At 34.9% G+C, this 21,307-nt stretch overlaps 1 protein-coding gene and 1 pseudogene across 1 annotated transcript in view; one reads left to right on the forward strand and one right to left on the reverse strand.

The window, feature by feature from the left end:
- LOC110670557 (uncharacterized) overlaps positions 1 to 10,884 on the forward strand; it is a 38,014-nt gene extending 27,130 nt beyond the window's left edge. Inside the window, exons 6-15 of the mRNA XM_058132034.1 lie at positions 1,448 to 1,597; positions 6,892 to 7,035; positions 7,140 to 7,200; positions 7,630 to 7,916; positions 8,343 to 8,474; positions 9,536 to 9,646; positions 9,845 to 9,931; positions 10,080 to 10,202; positions 10,289 to 10,406; positions 10,500 to 10,884. Of these exons, the coding sequence (XP_057988017.1) occupies positions 1,448 to 1,597; positions 6,892 to 7,035; positions 7,140 to 7,200; positions 7,630 to 7,916; positions 8,343 to 8,474; positions 9,536 to 9,646; positions 9,845 to 9,931; positions 10,080 to 10,202; positions 10,289 to 10,406; positions 10,500 to 10,690 (1,404 nt within the window). The 3' untranslated portion in view covers positions 10,691 to 10,884. The remainder of the gene's footprint in view (positions 1 to 1,447; positions 1,598 to 6,891; positions 7,036 to 7,139; positions 7,201 to 7,629; positions 7,917 to 8,342; positions 8,475 to 9,535; positions 9,647 to 9,844; positions 9,932 to 10,079; positions 10,203 to 10,288; positions 10,407 to 10,499) is intronic.
- A 1,708-nt stretch (positions 10,885 to 12,592) lies between these two features.
- LOC110670562 (uncharacterized) lies at positions 12,593 to 19,858 on the reverse strand (annotated as a pseudogene).
- Between the last annotated feature and the right edge of the window lie 1,449 nt (positions 19,859 to 21,307).

The following is a 21,307-nucleotide window of genomic DNA, read 5'->3' on the forward strand; positions in this document are numbered from 1 at the left end:
GTCTTATCTTCTTTATTATAACTTCTTTTATTGTTTGGGATAGCAAGTTTCCCATCTATCTGTTTATCACCCAAAGCATGAGACAACTGTATTTGATCATTCTGTTAATGCTTGTTTAGAGCTTATTGATGGAAAAACAATTCTAGGATGTGCTTTGTTTTTGTGTGGGTGTTTCTGTGCTTGATGTCAGGGACAATGTTTAAAATCTTGCACACTTTATGCACAAATTGTCATTTATGAATCTTTACCATGTCCACTTCATGTAAAATTAACGATCAGAAATATATTCATACTGTACTACCTACCCTAGGACCATAAATTAGTGCTTATCACTTTTATTTATGGTGTCTTTTTCTTTCATCTTAACATAATTTAGAAAAAGTCAAGAAATATGGGTTCCCTGTTTCTTTCCTCAAATCTTCTATTGTGGATTTTCCAATACACATCTTGTTTCTTTCCTCTAATCTTCTAATACGGATTTTCCAATGCACTGGTAGAAATTTCAATTGTCTAGTTGTTTGCAGAGTTCAATATCCAGGTCAGAATAGTGTTTGTTGGTACGTGAATACAACCTCAAACGAGAATAAAGATTTACAGTTTCTTTTCATTTATCATTGAGGAATAGCTCATAGATGAGGATGAGGATAAGGAAGTAATTCGTAGGATCAAAACAAGTTGGATGAAACGGAGGAGTGTGATGGGTGTTCTATGCAACTATAGGATCCCTAACAAAGTGAAAGGCAAGGCAAGTTTTGTAGAATTGTGGTCAAGCAACCTATAGTATGAGAGTGAGTGTTGTGCATCTAATGTACAACATACCTACAAAATGAGTGTGGTAGAGATGTGGATGTGTAGATAAATATTTGGTAACAGAATAATTGATAAAACTAGGGATAACCACGTCGATAAGAGACAACATGTAGCACACATTACGGATAAAATCAATTAACAAAATTTGGTCATATCCTACATAAAGAATTGAATTCTACGGCATGAAAGTATGATAAGTTAGTGGTGAAAGGAGTGAGAACAAAAAGTGGGAGACCTAAAATGACGTGGAGGGAAGCAGTACAAAAAAATTTGCAATTTTTTTTTGGAAATTTATGTGGAATTGATTTCAAACAGAGTTGAATTTCGAAGAAGGATCCACGTAGTTGATCCCGACTAGTTTGGGATTGTGGCATAGTTGTTGTTCTTGTTGTTGTATATCCTTAAATCAAAGCCAAAGAAGATGATGTTTCATAGAGTATTTTGCACTCTCTCTCTCTCTCATCGTCACAAGTTGATGTTTTTGATTTCTTAACTTTTAGCTGTTATTTTTTATTTTTTTGCTGGTTCTTCTGCCTTTCCAATGAGGCATCCTATCATTAATTGTTGTTGTATTATTCTTTATCATCATTATTCCGTCCTTTGCTTTGACAGTTGTTTCTCTGCTCTACTTGTCCAGGATAATCAAAGGCCTTTCATTTCTTTAATGATGGCCTACATTTTTAATGCAATGACACATTTAGCAATTGAAGTTCGGCTTATGGCTTTTAAGTTTTTTGATCTCATTGTGCAGCATTATCCTGCTGTGTTTCCCTTGTATGCTGAAAAGGTAACTTAATTTGGATCATGCTATTCAGACATTTGGAGTGCATCATTGATGCTTTGTTTTTGAATACACACACACACACACACACACACACACACTCTATTGATGTCCATAGCTGGTGGTAGAAACTGCATAATGTATTGACTTCAAATGTCAAATTTCTGTTAATTATTCATTTCTTATAAAAGTACAAAACTATGGGTCATATTAATGTTGAAATGGAAGGGAAATGAACAATTTATACATGGTATAACTATAAGAGTGCATAATGACCACAGATACATTATTGTAGTTTTTCACCTTATAGTTGCTTGAGGGACATCTTTCTTTTACTTTAAATCTTCAAGATTTCTTTGTGTTTCTACATAGATTGTTTATGTAGAAAGAGATGTTTCTCATTGATTTCAATTAATCTGTACATGGGTATTTATATACAATTGATTCCTATAATTGTGTTATACTAATTAGGAAGAAATCCTAAATAAGAAATCCTAAATAGGAATACAGAAATAATATAATGATTGACTTTCCATAACACTCCCCCTCAAGTTGGAGCATAGATGTTAATCATGCCCAACTTGTTACAAATGTAGTCAATCCTAGCTCCATTCAGAGCTTTTGTGAAAATATCTCCTAGCGCTCTCGGTTTGATATGTCCTGTTGAGATGATCTGTTGTTGAATCTTTTCACGAACAAAGTGACAATCAATCTCAATATGTTTGGTCCGCTCATGAAATACCGGATTAGAAGCAATATGGAGAGCAGCTTGATTATCACACCACAATTTCGCAGGTTGGGGGGTCTTAAAACCTGTCTCATCTAGTAATTGAAATATCCACATTACCTCACATACTGATTGTGCCATGGCTCTGTATTCGGATTCAGCACTAGATCGAGAAATTACACTCTGCTTCTTGCTTTTCCAAGACACCAAATTTCCTCCAACAAAAATGCAATATCCAGTAGTTGACCTCCTATCAACCTTAGATCCAGCCCAGTCGGCATCTGAAAAACATTCAACATTCAAATGCCCATGATTACCATATAACAAACCTCTTCCTGGAGCTCCTTCAGATAGCACAAGATTTGTCCCAAGGCTTCCCAATGAGCAACAGCTTGGGAAGACATAAACCGACTTACCACACTAACGGCATAAGCAATGTCGGGACGAGTGACAGAAGGTAGTTCAATTTTCCTACCAATTTCCTGTATCTCTCTGGATCTTCAAACAACTCACTATCCCACTATGATTTGTAAATTTGGAGTCATTGGTGCACTACAAGGCTTAGCACCTAATTTTCTGTCTCTGTCAATAGATCGATGACATATTTTCTTTGAGACAAGAAAATACCCTTCTTACTTCTCATAACTTCAATACCCAAAAATACTTTAATAATCCCAAGTCTTTGGTCCAAACTGGTTTGGAGAAAGGTTTTAACAGATGAAATACCTGCAGAGTTACTCCCAGTGATGACAATGTCATCCACATAGACTATCAGGAGAATTAGACCAACCTCAGATTGCTTATAAAATACTGAGTTATCACACTTACTCTTTTGCATACCAAATTTCTATACTGCTTCACTGAATCTCCTAAACTAGGCCCTAGGACTTTGTTTCAAGCCATAAAGAGAGTTCCGAAGTCTACAAACTTTTCCCAACTCCCCCTAAGCAACAAACCCAGGTGGTTGCTCTATATACACCTCCTCTTGAAGATCACAATGAAGGAAAGCATTATTGATATCCAATTGGTGCAGGAGCCAATCATATATAGCTGTTAAAGAGATAAACAAGCGAATAGAAGTAAGTTTAGCTACAAGAGAAAAAGTGTCAGAGTAATCAACCCCATATGTCTGAGCATATCTTTTTGCTACAAGGCATGCTTTTAACCTAGCCACAGAACCATCAGGATTTACCTTTACTGCAAATACCCATTTGCAATCAATAGCTTTTTTACCCGGTGGGCAAAACAGGTTCCCATGTACCATTAGCATCTAAAGCCTCCATTTCTTCTTTCATAGCGACACACCGGCGGGATGAGACAATGCCTCACCAACAGATATTAGGGATAGGAGCAGTCTAAAGAAGTAACAAAACACCGAGAACAAGAAGACAATTGATTATAAGAAACAAAAGAAGAGATAGGGTAAGTACATGAACGTTTACCTTTACGAAGAGCAATGGGTAAATCTAGATCGAATCATGATCGTATGAGTGCAGGATCTCCCAACGAAGTAGGCGGTGGAGGATCCAGTCGGTAATCTCAATCTCCTGGAATAAACATGAACAACGGGAGGCCGAGTAGGTCTAGGGACGTAAGAAAGCAGTGTGAGAGAGGACTAGACATTGATTGGGCAAGATATATTAAGATATCATCCTCCTCCCCCGACTCTCATACGGATGATTGAGAAAAAATGGAGTGGACTCAAAAATGTGACATCTGCGAAACAAGATAACGATTAAGAGTAGGAGAGAAAGCAGGTACCCTTTTTGAATCAGGAGTACCCAAGGAAGACACATTTGAGAGACTTTGGATCCAATTTAGTAACCATGACGAACATCACGTACAAAACAAGTACAACAAAAATACGGGGTTCAACAGAAACAAAGATTTTGTAGGGTACAAAGCTGTATAAGGAATATCCCCATTAAGGAATGAAGAAGGCATACGATTGATCAAAAACATGCCGTGAAACGCATCATCCGCCAAAAGTGTTTAGGAACTTTCATCCGAAAAGAAGAGCACGAGTTACCTCAAGAAGATGCCGATTTTTTCTTTCGCCACGCCATTTTGGGATGGGGTATCCACAGAAGATCGATGAAGAATGCCATTTTGTGTCATGTAAGACTGAAATTGTCTTTGAAAAATATTCTTTAGCATTGTCACTTCTTAATATGCATGTAAATATTAAATTGAGTTTTGATTTCATTACAAAAGGCACAAAGATAGAAAACAACTCGAGCGATTCTTCATTAAATATAACCGGGTAACACGAGAGTAATCATCAACAAAAGTAACAAAATAACGAAATCCGGTTTAGAAGTAATGTAACAAGGACCCCAAACATCGAATGAACTAACTCAAAAGGGGATGAAGCCCGTTTATTGACTCTAGACACGAAGGCAAAGCGATGATGTTTTGCAACCGACACGACTCACATTCTAGTCTTGATAAAGACTGGCGAGGACACAACTTCTTCATGGTAGACAAAGAAGGATGACCCAATCTACAATGAGCTTCAAGAGGTGTTACGATCTGGAGCAAACAAGCGACCGGTACATGATTTTCGAATGTAGAGACCACGACTCACGTCCTCTACCAATAATCGCCGTCGTAAGATCCTGAAACAAAACGATCGGAAAAAAGGAAATAGAACAATTTAAGGTACGAGTAAGTTTACTAACGTAAAGTAGATTAAAAGAGAAATTTGGTAGACACAAAGCAGATGACAAAGAAATTGACGGTCGGATTCGCGATTCGAACCCATGACACAAGAAGTAGAACCATCGGCTAAAAATACTTGATGAGGAAGTGGGATTAGAGTAAGCGGATAGAAGACTAGAATTACTGTCATGTGATCTGTTGCACCGAATCAATAACCCATTTGGATGAGGAAGACACAAGGCATGTAGTGGATTTACGACTCGTGATCGCGATGATAGGGGCGGTAGGCTTTAGAGATGCACGATCTTGGGAAAAGCGTGCAAAATTCTCTGCAGATACCAAAACAGTTTTCTCAGAGGAAGATACCGTAGAATCCTCTGCCGCCATATTTGCCATCTGTGATCGCTGATTTTTCCTCTGAAGTTGCGGACAATTATATTTTGTATGGCCAGGCTCATGACAATAATAACAAATGACTCCTCTTGAGTCTTGATTAGAACTAGCCTCTCCATTACGCTGATTACTTCTGTTGCCTGTAATTCCTCCTCTACTTCCTCTTCTATTACCCTGTTGTCCATTTGGATTACGGCTAATAAAACACTCTTGTGATCGTGAAGATTTGGTACTCTCTGTACGAAGGACCCGTGTGAATGTTTCATGCAAAGAGGAAATCTCAGAACTGGAAAGAATCTGAGATTTAGCAGTCTCATACTCTGAAGGAAGGCCTGCAAGAAAACTCATAACAGCCAGTTGCTCCCGTTGGGCCTGCTGAACTTTTACATCAGAACTAAAAGGCAACAATACATTAAGTTCCTCATATACCCGTTTAAAATCCATAAAATAAGCCGTGAGAGACTTATTCTCTTTCTCAGCACGGTAGAATGCCTTACAAACATCATAAATACGGGAGATATTCCCTTTACCAGAATACAAAAAATCTAAGTAATCCATCAATTCTTTAACAAATTCACAGTGATTATTTAAACTAATGACCTCACTGTGAATCGAGTTCATTGCAAAAAACAATAGCGTCCTCCCTTAGCCAAATTTGTTGTGTATCATCAGTAGGTGGATCTTTAGTAAGGTGATCATCCTTATCAATGCTACGCAAATAGACCCTAACAGTCTTACTCCACTCCAGGTAATTTGAACCATTAAGTTTGTGTTCCGTGATCTTAGTCATCATCGGAATCACATCGAAATAACATTCTTATTGTCCGCCATTTGTTGAGACAAAGAAAACTAACCAAACGCTAATCCAAAGTGGCCGATAAAGAACAAAATAATTCAAAATCACAAATCAAGTAAATACCGAAATAGGATCTGAGAGCCAAACCTCAGAAGTCCTTTAATGGTGTACTGGATCAGGCAATAGCACACAGTGGTGGAATGAGGGGATTGAGGCGACGCTGGCAATATTGATCGGAATCGAAACAGCCGATCGGCGGCCAAGGTCTCTCCTGAGTTGGGTGGTGAGAACAAATAGTCACCCTAGATGGCCTGCTCTGATACCATGTAGAAAGAGATGTTTCTCATTGATTTCAATTAATCTGTACATGGGTATTTATATACAATTGATTCCTATAATTGTGTTATACTAATTAGGAAGAAATCCTAAATAAGAAATCCTAAATAGGAATACAGAATACAGAATATACACAGAAATAATATAATGATTGACTTTCCATAACAAGGGTATAAGTGAATCATTTTGTTAGTGCATAAGTTGTAGGACTTTTATTTAATGGCAAAAAAAGTACACATTCAGTTGTCAATCAACCTCATATATAATCGAATCTTAGAAAAAGTTAGGAATTCATCCAAATCCTCACCTACTGTCCATATATTGTCAATATGAACTTTAGTTGATATGATTTTTGCTAATGATCTTTCATTTGTTGTTGATTAACAGGTTCTTCAAATTTATGCGGATATTCTGCGGAAGAACCAGTTCTATTTAGAAGACAAGGGCAAGCTCGAGAGTGCGCTTGCTGGTTTGGTGCGCTGCTTATTGCTGTTGCCATCTAATAAAGTAGAATTTGACTCATTCAAGAAGGTTCTCTCCACAAATTTATTGTGAAGTAGAAGTTTTTAAGTCTTTTCCTTTGTTGCTTTCTGATTGCCTATTATTTTCTAATAATCTCTTCTTCAATTTGATAGGTAGTCCTGGGGCAAGATTTGTTGCATGCTTATGAACCTGATAGGCCTACAGAATTTGCTGGTATTGCTCAGCACCATTTTCTTATTTTTCTATGGGTTTTTGTCGAGTTACATTTCCCAATGCCATCATTCTGTTTCTGCATTATGGCCATGTATGTGTTACCAAATATATAAATACATGTAGTTTTGCACAGGCAATAATTCCAGCAACCTTACCATTTATGATTTATATATATTTAATTTAACATGATTTTGAGAGTTATTAGCTACTTTTTGTTTATTTTGCTATTTAGCTCATTGTTTTGCATGGCTTCCTATTCTTTCAGACAAATCGATTATCTGATAATTATAACTGATAGCTCATTCTCTACATTCATTGTAATAAGTGTTACCATATTTATTTACTTTTGTTTGTCATACTCCCAATATTAGAATCTAATAATTAGATGGTATTGTACCAAACCTTAAATTTTTCTTTTTGTTTGTGTAGATTTTTCTGTCATCATCAATGAACTAAAGGATTTCGTTCCAGTTTTAGTCAATTGCTTCCAAGCCTTTATTCCATTAATTCATAGTGCGCTGCAATTGGATGCACAATCATTTGATTGCTTACGTAACATACTTCCTAGCATTGACCTTATAGTCAAATTTTTTGTTTATGCGACTGACAAGGGTAATCCAGAATCATATGCTTCTATGTGGGATCAAGGCATCTCATCAGTGTTACTAAAGAAGTTCCTAGGTGTATTTCCTTTTAATGTAGTGCACTCAGAAAAGGTAGGACCTTATGTTTACTTGCAATGTGTTTCTCCATCAATTTGTTTGGCTTAGAAGATTGGAAATAGGCGAAAAGATTGCATAAGAAGAAAGAGGAGGGGGGGGGGGGGGGGTGGGGGGTGTGAGGGAGGGAGGTGTGGTGGACTCAGAAGGTTGAAATGTATGAGGATAATTTCTTTATCATTTGTGGAGGGATGAGAAAATGTGAGATATTTTGGGGGGAAATTACTTTCTCCAATTTTCTTTTCTCCTTTGTTTCTTTTCCACTGAACAAATGGAAGTATGGTTCTTTTTTTCCCCTACTGCATGTATTCCTCCCATATCTTTTTATAGTTTCTATTCTATCTTAGACTGTCTATACGTCTTAAGTTCTGCAACTCTTCTGACTCACTGTCATAGTGACTTAGCATTTGTTTTCAATGGCAGGATGATGATAGATATTTTTCCTTGAATGTTATGATTGCTGAAATATTTTTGCACTTAAGTGAATGGATCTGCCCTCCTGCCGAGTTACTAGAGAAGTTTCTTGCATTTATAGAGCATGCACTGCTTGAAAAGGTCTAACACTCTTGACTTCCATGCCATTACTATCCCAGAAATGTCAGAAAAGAGCTTAATCCAGAGAACTTTGCGTCTTTGGCCTATTAATTAGTAATCAATATGATGCTTTATTCCTTCTTAAATGGACATAGAATTATTTCATGGTATTTTTTTTCATAGGAACTTATAATGCTCTTGTAAATAGATTAGTCTGATATATTATGCTAGGGCTGCTCACAAGTTCAAGTCAAACAATCATTTTAATTGATACATCATAAGGGCAGCAGAAAAATGTCAAGAGCTACCTTGAATGGCAGCCAGAGGATAGAAGTCACTTGAAAATTGAAATATGAGAATATAAGATGAAATATTTGATTTTCTGATAATTTCATTCATAAGTAATAGCTATGTCTTCAAACTTCTTATGGATGAATCTACTAGAATACCCTCTGAAGTTTGGGGTGCTTTATAATGTAGAATTGATAGGACTTAGTAGAAAGTAGTATAAGGTTTCGGGATAGGCTTATGGTTGACTGAATATGATGAGGATGATTAGTTAGAAATGAAGGAATTCATGATGAAGTATAAACAATAAATCTGCCAATCTCAATTAAAATCACGGCATCCTGGAGAGATTATTATCATAGGTTCTTCTGGAAGTGTGTATGTCTATTACTGTGTTATGAATTGAAGTAATCTCCATTTAGAATTTAAGAAACTCATAATATTGCAGAATGTTTACTGATTACTTTTAAAGTTGCTTCTGTAGTAGTTCAATGTTAAAAGCATTTGCACCCTGCTTAATTAACTATATGGAAAGCTGTAAACCAAATAACTTCAACACATATTTTCAGTTTGGAAATGGTTTTATTCTTTTAAATACTTTTAGTTAATTCTTTTAAATACTTCAACGCATATTTTGTTCTGAATTAGTTATTGAGATGTTCTGGCGTTCTCAATTGAAATCCTCCCCCCACCCCCCATTTTTTTCTTTTATGACCAAGGGGACATTATATCTGTTAGTACCTTATAGATCTTATATGTGTTTGCATTTATTTCCTTATTAATATTTTCTGCAGATCCACGGTGAAACAAGGTCTGGCAAAGAAAAGCAGATGCTTACACTGGTTCATTTTATGCCAAAACTTGTAGCACAAGTGATAGGCGACTGGAAGTCTCGCCTTCTACAGGTTAGACTTGTACTTTCAAGAATTGGACAATTTCTTATTTTCAGCAAATTATGTCAATTAGATCTCTCTTGGTCATGAGATCTATTCTTGCTTTGATGGTTCCTTTTTCGAGGTTTTTGTTCTGAAATATCTGGAGGTTCCCTCAAGAATCATTAAGACTGATAGTGAGGATTTTAAATAATCAAATCTTAATTGCAGGCATTTACAAAGACATTCCTTGATTGCAAACCAGAGTCTTCAGTAAAATTGGCTTGCCTTGCCGCAATTGAAGGAATGCTTTTTTCTGTAAGCTCAACTCCTGACCCCTAGAAAGGCCTGTTCCTTTCCCTAAAATGTTATTCCTATTGTGAGCGTTTGTGCTTGGCAATTTCCACTGCAAACCACTGAATCTGTGTCTTGTTTCTCTCTCTTATGTATTTTGTAAAATTCTTAGAGAAAAGGAATGTGGCAACCAGATGGATATGATCCAGAAGTAGTGGGCCCTCTTATTACTTGGATAAGAGAGCTACCTGTGTTGTTAATCCTGCTTGGTGATAGGCATCCATCCTCTTCTGAGGTATCTGGACAAGCTAAAGAATAATTATCATTTGCAACATTACTCAGCGACAGTTTGATACCCTTTTTATGCACTCATCCTTGTAGGCTGTGTTGCATCTTCTGCTTGACTTGGGTCGATTTGCTTCACCGGGTTCTTTCCTTGCAAAGGAATACGATGAGGTGCAAAAGTCGCTACAAGAATTTTACTGCACGTATCAAGAAGGTTACTACTGATTGATTAACAATTTCATGCTGGTTACATGCCTATCTGAGCGTAATTAATTGTTTCTTTGTCATGCTTGTATCTATTTAACAGGGGATAAATGTTATGGTCCTTTCACAAGGCTTCCATTGGAGCGTCAAAAACTCTCCATCTATAGTCTTGCTTACTTTTCCCACCTAGATTCACCTTTGCTGACGTCAATAACTTTATGTTGCCTCCGTGACTATTGCCTGTCCATTAATTTACAGTGTTGGCTAGCTTGGTTTAGTTACCCCTGCTGTTGATGCTTTGAGGATCTAGTATAAAATAGCTGAATTACCTACATTTATGAAGTATCAGGCTGTTATATTATTTAATTTCATATTTGATGGTCCTCCTCCTGATTTAGTCATTGAAAACTTTATAGCAGGCATTGCAAGAAAACCCATATCTATGTATACATGCACATTTGCTCACTCATGTAGCATAAATTGTCTCATTAAGGTGCAAAAGTTTTCATTGTGTGGATTTTATAATAATAATGGCATCAAGCCGAAAAAATGCCGAATTCTGATTTTACATAAATATCGAAAAAGAAGTTACTTCCTGAGTTCTGAAGGTTAGGATCACGATATTATTGAAATACATTATTATTCCTGGAGGATAAGGTTTTCCTTGAAGTTGAAGCTGACAATTTTTTTCCCACCACAAGGTAGTCAATTATATGTTTAGGAATGTCTGAGCTATATGATCTTATATCCCATCACATTGAGGCGTTCAGTAAATTTTCTTGACAGCGTGTTATGGGCATTAAAGAAGGGTATTCACATGATACTAATAAAGGAAAAAACTATCCATGTCTATTGAATGTCATGGAATTTATTAATTTCCTATCTTCTTTTCCTTTGCATGTCAGGTCCTGACTTGGATGAAGATGTCTTGTTTCTGATCACAATTTATTTTTATTTTTATTTAATTTTAAAATTTTATCACAATTTATTTATCATTGTTTAATAATTCTAACAATAAATGTGTTTATCAATTATTTTTTACTAAGGCTCCGTTTGTTTCACAGAAAATATTTTTCTGAAAAATATTTTCTGTGTTTTCTGATATTTAAAAGCACTTAGAAAAATTGATCAATGAAAAATATTTTCTTGATTAAAGGAAAACTAAGTTATTTTTAAGTAAAACGACTTTCATTTTTTAAAAAAAGAAATTATTTTTCATTTTGTAAACTTTGATAATCTTATAAAATATAAACACATTATACATATATGAAATAAATAAATATCATTAATTTAATATTACAACCAAACAATAAAAAATATTTTTATAAAAAATATTTTTTAGTTCATATACAAGTTATTTTTCGTGAAATAAACATGGTCTAAATGTATTATTTATTATCTATTTAAATGTAGTTTAATCAAACACTATGTTTTCATGAAAATTGTTTTATAAGAAAATATTTTTTATGAAAATATTTTTTATGTTAAATTATAATATATGTTCATATTATGCATGTATAAATATTTTCATATATTGATAAGTTGTCAAAGTTTAAAAAATAATCTTTTTTTTTTTAAAAAGAGATAATTATTTTAAAAAAAATCTTAATTTTTTTTAATTAAAAAAATATTTTCGTTGATGAATTATTTAAATATCTTAGACGCTCAAAAATATTTTTCATTTTACAAAACAAACAAAGCCATAATTACTCAAATACTTGTAATGTAAGCTAAGTTGAATCATACACCCTCTTAGCAGGCCATCTAAGTACATTCAGCTACCATGTTACCAGTCATAGTGACAATAATTCTGCAGGAAATCTTAATTTTACCTCTAAATTTTATATCCATATCCAAAAACACTCAGTTTTAAATTTATCAATTAATTCACAACTGGGATAAATTTTTTATTAAAAAATTATTATTATAAAAATTAATTAATATTTTAATTTTCTTTGGCTAAAAATTAAGCCTACTAAAGTTGTGGGTTAACTAAAACAAAAAGGATCTTACTTCAAATCCAAAAATTCTTCGCAAAAAATGTTCTTATCTATTATCTGACTTCGCAGAAACTTAAAATGGTTCAGTTTTATAGCAGACTTTTTACAAGCCTTGCGCTTGTTTCATGGCAACGTGTATTACCAAATGCCAACCCCATGTTTCTTTAATTTCATCACCTATTATGCAACTTGGAAGGAAGCTCATAAATCTGGAGGTTGATGAGTAGAAAGTTCAATATCAGATACATAAGCTCGCAATGATGATCAAGAGTGGCATGCAAATGCAAGCACGCCCAGAGGGTTCCCATGGGTTCAGGTAGTGAAGTTACCTCCTAGGCATGGTAGTTCATATATAATGACACATGATATGAAGTGCCATTATCAAATCATAACATTGACATTGTAAAACCAAAACTTCTAAACTTTTGAACCCAAGGCCCAAAAAAAAAAAAAAAAGGGAATAAACTACATTAAAGAGATGAAAATAGATGAAGCGGCTTCTGATGCAAGTAACAAAGCTGTTAGGAGTTTGTAATCTGCTCTGATCCAAATCTTCCGTTTTATTGGTCTACTAGACAAGAAGAACTGCATTTACGCAACCATCATTCTCTGGATTATTTGTTACTTGAGCATATTTCCCTGCACCATAATAATTAGTTGTTACTTGACCAAAAAAAGGGCAAAAGCCACTCAAAGAAAGCAAAGGTGAACAAAAACAAATAAAAAGAACGAGTAGGGGTACACTTTGTAACAAAGGTTGAAAGGGAAAGGCTTACCCCATACAACTTTCCCAGCAGGTGTGACAAGACCTAATTCACTGACATTCACCTGAAATTCACAAGATAAAACGTGTAATCCAGAAAATAGCAAATCAAAATTCTAAATGTTACCCATCATGTAAAAAAGTATTACCTCAATGATGGTTCCTTTGGTCATAACACCAAGCGATGTATACATTGGACCATTAGGGTTTTTCTTCACTCCAATGATCTCCAGATTAAACGTGCATTTGAGTTCAGGGTGTGTCACATGGGCCTTTGTAAAACGCAATCCTGAAGGACGGATAAATCGCTCATACTTGGGAGGTTTTCTGGTAAAACCTGGTCCCACAAATGTGACTTTGGTGACCATTCTCTTCCACTGCTTGGCTGCAAAAATGAAGAGAGAAGCAATATGAAAAGAAAAAATAGGGGCAGTTTAGAACTTATCCTTCAAATGATTGTTACAAATGACCAAAAAGACTAAAACTAACCTAAATCTCAAATGGGGAGAGAAGACACTTTTTTGTACCAAAAGTACACAAAGAAAAGCCACATTGAGAGAGAGGGAAGGGGAAGAGGGAGGAGAGAAAGGAGGGGGAGAGGGGGAGGGGGGGGGGGGGTGGGTGTTGGGGGTGTGTGGGGGAGGGGATGGAGTTTTTAGCATACACTCAATAACATAAATATTCAAGAATTTAATAGCATCTTTCATCAAATGAGAAAAAAACAGTAATGATCTGAAATGCTTACTCTTCCGCTTGCCAGATCTAATCACTTTAAACATCTCATCTTCAGCGACAGGCCTCACCTAAAGAAGGAAGAACAATTAAAGTTAAATACTAGTAATCATAAAGAGAAGTGTAAAGTGAGTCATAAAATGTGGAGAGGCTTAGAGTAAAACCCAATAAGAACTTTCCAAAGGATTAAACTCAAGGAAGTACACAACAAAGATATTAACAAAACAAAAAGTGAATATGTGAAGGCCGTCTTACCTTAGGTAGAGGGACTTCCCATTTTCCAGCCTTCTCTTTCCTCTTTTGCTTTATAGTGTTGCTCATGATCTGCAAATAGCACAATGTCATACACAGCACACATACATGATAGTATGATACACATACATGATACATATATAGACTGATATTAACAAACATCCATCAATAATTAACCTTTGCTCGTGTTGTGTTTCACGATCCAGCAGATAGACAGGAATAGCTCCTTCATGAACTTCATCATCCACCTTCTGCCTAGACGTTGACTCGTCATGCATGGCCAATCTATTGACATGAAAGAAAAAATATCCACAAGTAAAACTGTTAATAACTGTTGACTCATTAAGCTGGCCATACAAATAACTAGCAATAATAACTAAGTATTGAGCTGATGTAGCGTAACTGCATATTCACTACTAATAGCTGGAAAAATAATTTGCAAGCAAGTATAATTACAATATTTATTCAACCAGGACCTAGGCAAAACAGGAGGAAAAAGACTGAACAGCCAGGACACATTCACAAGTCTGCATAAGGTTTCAGCTATTGAAAGATTCTTCCATGATTTCACAGAAAATTTAAAATATCCTGTGTAACAAAATATAGATGTAGACATTTATTTTACCATTCAGATTGTACAATTACAAATTTACAAGGAGGCCATCAGATCATTCATCATTGTATGGTTAGCTACAAGAGTGCTCACAATTTATTTGCATGCTTTTAGTAACCAAATTATGCTATACACCAAAGAATCATAAATTCTCCAAGAATTAGCAGCCAAACCTACTCAACATTATGTTACAGTGAGAAATGAAAAATCAGCATCAACTTTTATCATTGATATTTTCTCCCATTCTACCTCACCATAAGCCAAACACTTAGTTAGCAGTTTATGACACCGAGACAAAACCAAAAAGGTGAATGATATCAATTATTTTCAGAAAAATATCCCTCAAATTCAATACATACCAACATCGTTTGCTATGCACAACTTAATTTGGTGAAAAATCAAGAACAACCATCATCCCTAAAATAACACCTGTATCACTTTGAGCTTATAATATGAACTGTTAAGTACCACGAGTCGCTAAGATTGCTCCATGTGAGGATAGACTGTCTATGTAGAACTCACCCTTGAAAACAAGCTTGCAACGAGAGAGGGCCTAAAGACTTATTAACCTCTTATTAAGATTATTTCTTAGCAATGTGGGATCGTAACAATACCCACGCTTGGAGAACCAATATTCTCGTTGGTCACGGCTAGCACCCTACACATCAGATCATCTATCGTTACGCAATGGACCTAGGCCACCACACTGTGAGCTACCACTTTGAGTGTCAGATCTTGCAAGATGGGACTGGCTCTAATATCAATTGATATGAACTGTTGAGCACCACAAGTCATTAAGGTTACACCACGTGAAAATAGGCCACTTAGGTAGAATTCAACTTTGAAAACTAGCTTGCAAGGGGAGGGTGCCTAGCAACTTATTAGCCTCTCATCAAGGTTATTTCTTAGCAATGTGTGATCATAACAGCTCACATAACAATGTTCTTATAGCATTCAAATAATGGATTCAATGTGTTACAATTCAAACCTCAATTAGAGCACCCTCCTAATCACCCACATAAAACCAATCAAACATATGGACTCCAAATGAATGGGCAGTAACAGGAAATTACCCTTTAAAAATAAAAATACATAATATATATATATATTTGTGTGTGTGTGTGTGTGTGCATATTTAAATACTTTTAAGTAATGATTATAAGCTTTATACTTAAATAATTATAATTATATAAAAATTTAAACACTTTATAAATATATAATTCTTAAATACAAAATAAATAATTACTTAAATATGAATAGGGATGGCAAGCCTCACAAGTAAATCCACAGGTTTGCAACATTGACACCAGTGAGATAAGTTCCATAAAAAAAATTCAGCCAGATATAACTGACTTTCTACATAAACATATTACAAATAATTTCTCTAATTATTATGTTCATCAAAATGTTGCCACAAGAAACTCATATTTACAAATATGTCTACCTCCTCATTTGGAGGGGAAAAAAAGTGCAGTAGTTGCCTAGTCTATATGAATTTGTGCATAGTGTTTGTTTTGTTGCAGGAGGGAGACATGTTGCATATTGAGTTTCAAAATGTCACTATCAGCTCCTACTCAGCCCGCATAAGAACTATGGCATATGGGAAAAGGTAATAGGATGAAGAAGATGAATTGGACTTTGAATTTCATCGTCATTAAGCAGCATGATAAGTAAATGAGATATAGAATGGCATTTAGACATCCCTCATTAAGCGAAATGTCCATTAATAAGGTTTGTCCTCCATTCAGTGGTACATAAGCATTAGATCCATCCCATGGTAAATCCTATGCCAACTCCAGATGTAACTAAACTACTAAAGCAGTAAAGTTTCTGGAAAACAGCTACCAGTCCCTTCCACACCAAACCACCCCACCCCCCCCCCCCCCCCCCCCCCCCAAAAACCAAAGGGGTGAAAACCATCAAATACGACAAAGCCCAGACACTGTGAAAGCTTCCTAAAAACGAATGTCATCAATTTAGAGATCATAACCAAAGATGATAACAAAAATTAGCACTATAGAAGTCGGTTCCTGAAGGCTAATATTCCACAACTGAATATTTACACTAGATTTTCATAACAAGAAGACCGCTTTTACAGCAGCACCAAATTACTCTTTATTTTTTATTTTAGGGATTATTATGACGATTCAATATTAGGATGCAAAGTAAAAAAAACAGCGCATGTTCATCTTTTCAAAGCACAAATTCTGTTAACTACTTCTGCAGTCCTATCTATAATAAGAAATCACCACAAATGAAGGACCAATTCTGATATGTGTGGCTCTCTATGCTTTGTCCCATGAACTACTAACACAGGTCCACTTATCAAAGAATCCACAAAATGAACAGCTAATTAATGATAAAATTCTAGAGAGGCCATAATATAATCAATGTCACTCTTCCAAACTTATGGCATAAACACATACCCATTCACCTCCCTAAACAATGAACAAAAGACCACTTCCCTAGGGCCTTTGCTCATAATAAATCCTCAGAACAGTTTGATCAGCTCTTTAGAAATTCCATCACAACTAAAGATTATGTCATTTGAACAACATTGTAAAACCAATACATGAAATCCATTTAACTTTTTGCTTGTATGTTGTATCCATGCCAAGCCCATCCCATGGTAAATCCTATGCCAACTCCAGATGTAACTAAACTACTAAAGCAGTAAAGTTTCTGGAAAACAGCTACCAGTCCCTTCCACACCAAACCACCCCACCCCCCGCCCCTCTTTCCTTTTTCTAAAAACAACCCAAAACCAAAGGGGTGAAAACCATCAAATACGACAAAGCCCAGACACTGTGAAAGCTTCCTAAAAACGAATGTCATCAATTTAGAGATCATAACCAAAGATGATAACAAAAATTAGCACTATAGAAGTCGGTTCCTGAAGGCTAATATTCCACAACTGAATATTTACACTAGATTTTCATAACAAGAAGACCGCTTTTACAGCAGCACCAAATTACTCTTTATTTTTTATTTTAGGTATTATTATGACGATTCAATATTAGGATGCAAAGTAAAAAAAACAGCGCATGTTCATCTTTTCAAAGCACAAATTCTGTTAACTACTTCTGCAGTCCTATCTATAATAAGAAATCACCACAAATGAAGGACCAATTCTGATATGTGTGGCTCTCTATGCTTTGTCCCATGAACTACTAACACAGGTCCACTTATCAAAGAATCCACAAAATGAACAGCTAATTAATGATAAAATTCTAGAGAGGCCATAATATAATCAATGTCACTCTTCCAAACTTATGGCATAAACACATACCCATTCACCTCCCTAAACAATGAACAAAAGACCACTTCCCTAGGGCCTTTGCTCATAATAAATCCTCAGAACAGTTTGATCAGCTCTTTAGAAATTCCATCACAACTAAAGATTATGTCATTTGAACAACATTGTAAAACCAATACATGAAATCCATTTAACTTTTTGCTTGTATGTTGTATCCATGCCAAGCCATGCCTAGCAAAATGACAAGGAATATGGGGATAACAACAGTGTTGCGTTATCATTTTCATAAGCAAACACTTCTTAAAAGATAGAAAATTAGTTCCTAATTATAATTTTAGGATTCCTACACCTTTCTAAAGAAAATAATAATTGCAGGGAAAATAGAATTTCCACAATAACTGCAAAGCCCTTCACACAATATTGCAAGAACACATGTTAATCTACAAGCTATTCTTAGCACAAAAGTCTAAAAAGTATAATGCGTAATCCAATCAGAATCATTGAGGAAAATACACCATTCTTGTTATTAATCCCAAATTACATTGCATAACCCTTGCAGGTCCACGTTTAAAAGAAACATATGGTATCTCTCTTCCACAAGTCAAATCTATAAAGGCATGAGATGGCAATCACCACAAACGCATTCAATAGAACCTCAAATACTAATTTATTTTGCTCTATCATAAAATGGGTAAAAAAAATAATTAGTTCTACATAATCATTTCAAAGAACTATCATATCATCAAGATACAAGTAAAACACAGATACACAAAAGACATGAAAAAAAAAAAAAAAACTCTAGAAACGAATATTCCAAAACAAACTATACCCAATCAGGCATAATGAAACTGTAATCCATATATATATATATATAGGTATCAAGGGTAAGATGATTGCCAAGAAAAACTATGCTGAGAAGGCCCTCATGAAGAAAACGTTAGTACTTTTATCATTTCATCATATATATATATATATACATATATATATATATATATATATATATATATATATATGATGAAACTGTAATCCATATATATATATATATAGGTATCAAGGGTAAGATGATTGCCAAGAAAAACTATGCTGAGAAGGCCCTCATGAAGAAAACGTTAGTATTTTATCATTTCATCATATATATATATATATATATATATGAAGAAAACGTTAGTACTTTCTAACGTTTTCTTCATATATCATTTTGAAGAAAACGTTAGTACTTTTAATATATATGAAGAAAACGTTAGAAAGTACTAACGTTTTCTTCATATATATATATATATATATATGATGAAATGATAAAAGTACTAACGTTTTCTTCATGAGGGCCTTCTCAGCATAGTTTTTCTTGGCAATCATCTTACCCTTGATACCCAATGCCTAATGCCATGCAAAAAAAATAAAATAAAAATCCAATTCACCCATAAATCAATCATAAAAAATATCAAATTTAAAAAGAAAAGAAGAGAAAGAAACAGACTTTCTGGGCCCTCTCAGAGCGCTTGTGGACTTCACGAGCCTCCTTCTTGCGCTTGCGCTCGAAGTGGTCGAGGCGGTAGCCATGTCTCTTCCTGTGTAACTCTATATAATCTCCTTGCGGCTACAATCAAATTATCATTTATCAAAACAACCATCATAAGAATCAATCACCCATCAATCAAGCAAGAAACAAACAATAATCGCTAAAGGGAGAGGCGAGTGCCATGACAAACCATGGTGTTTGAGTATTAGCTTTTACACACAGAGACGGTGCAGATTGCAGAGAAAAACCCTAACAAAGGGGTTTTTGTCTTCTTGATTTTTAGAAATGGGTTTTCAAAATCGGGTGGAGGAGGTGGGCTTTGAGTAATCCGATCGGTGCAAATAGACAATTATTCGGGTCGGTGTTGGAAATGCTTGATCCAGGCCCATCTTGACCCTATTGGGCCGAAGTTCTACTTTAGGGTAATGAACTTTCTATAGCTATCAATTTGGGTCAAACAAATATGGCCCACTCTATTCCGTTAGTTCAATTTGAGTCAAAAATTATAATTTCGGGCTTTTTTTTAATAAGAAGATTTTTTTGTTGAAAATTATATTTTATTAAATTAAAAAAAAGAAGATGTTCTTTTGGTAATAATAATAAAAAATTAAAATAAAAATAAAATTTAAACATATATATATATATAAATTTTTTATCCTTAAATTTTTCTATTATGAAATTTACTTTTGATTATTAAATTATTAATTATTAACTTAATTATAATATTTTAATTTGTTTTAAATTGAAATTAAAAACTATTTTTATGCTTTTCAGCTTATTTTTTTGTTAAAATAATGTTAATATTATTAAATAAAAATAAAATTTAAATATATTATATTCTTAAATATTATTTTTTTAATATATTAAGTAAATATAGAAATTATTTCTACTTAAAAATACTCAAATTATTCTATATTTATTTAATATATTAAGTACAATCCGCCCACCCCTTCGACCCCGTAAGAGACAACCGAAATTTGTCTGTGCTAATGCCGTACAATTTGCTAGAGTTGAGCAAATCCCAACCCAATAGAACAATGATAGTTTCGCTCACAGCAACAACAACTTTTGATCCAGATGTATTCGTCGTAGCATTTTGAGTAGTAGGAACTCGAGTAATCCCTACGAGCCTGGCAGCACTGATTTGAGGATTAGAAGACCCTGTAATCTTCTTACCGTCAACGGTTACCTCAACTCAATGGCCAAAATTAGAGAATAGTTCCCTCGTGCTTTGATCTTCACTAAAAGCTGCCATCGGCGACAGTAAAGTCGCACTTGAGCCTCTCTCCTCACTCATATTTTCAAAGGATATCGTAATAAAAACAAAGAAAGAAAGAGAACAACAAAAGTTACTTTCAACAAAACAAAAAAAGTTTCGAAGAACCGCCAGAAAATAAAAGAAAGCAGTCGGAGAGCCTTGGAGAGAAAGCAGAAATAAAGATGCAAAAGGAAAGAGGGATTTGCCTTTTATAACATCAGTATGCGATAAATGTGTTTTCAAATTTTGAATTGCCAAAAGTCCGTCTCTGGAATAACCCTTTTCATGAATCAAGGAAGTTTTAATGGCACCCTTTCACATCGAAGTGACACAAGGAGAAGATCGCGCTCGATAGCTATCCAAAGGTCATTGAATATAGCACAGGTGCACTGCACAAAATTACAGGGTTCACAAAAGAACATGAATCTGAAGATTCGTATTAGCAAAAGAGGGGTACTAATGATATTACCCACCTTAAATAACCAACATGACAGTCAAAGAGGCAACTCTTGAAAGTA

The sequence above is a fragment of the Hevea brasiliensis genome, chromosome 13 (genome assembly GCF_030052815.1).
Source record: "Hevea brasiliensis isolate MT/VB/25A 57/8 chromosome 13, ASM3005281v1, whole genome shotgun sequence".
NCBI lineage: Eukaryota > Viridiplantae > Streptophyta > Magnoliopsida > Malpighiales > Euphorbiaceae > Hevea > Hevea brasiliensis.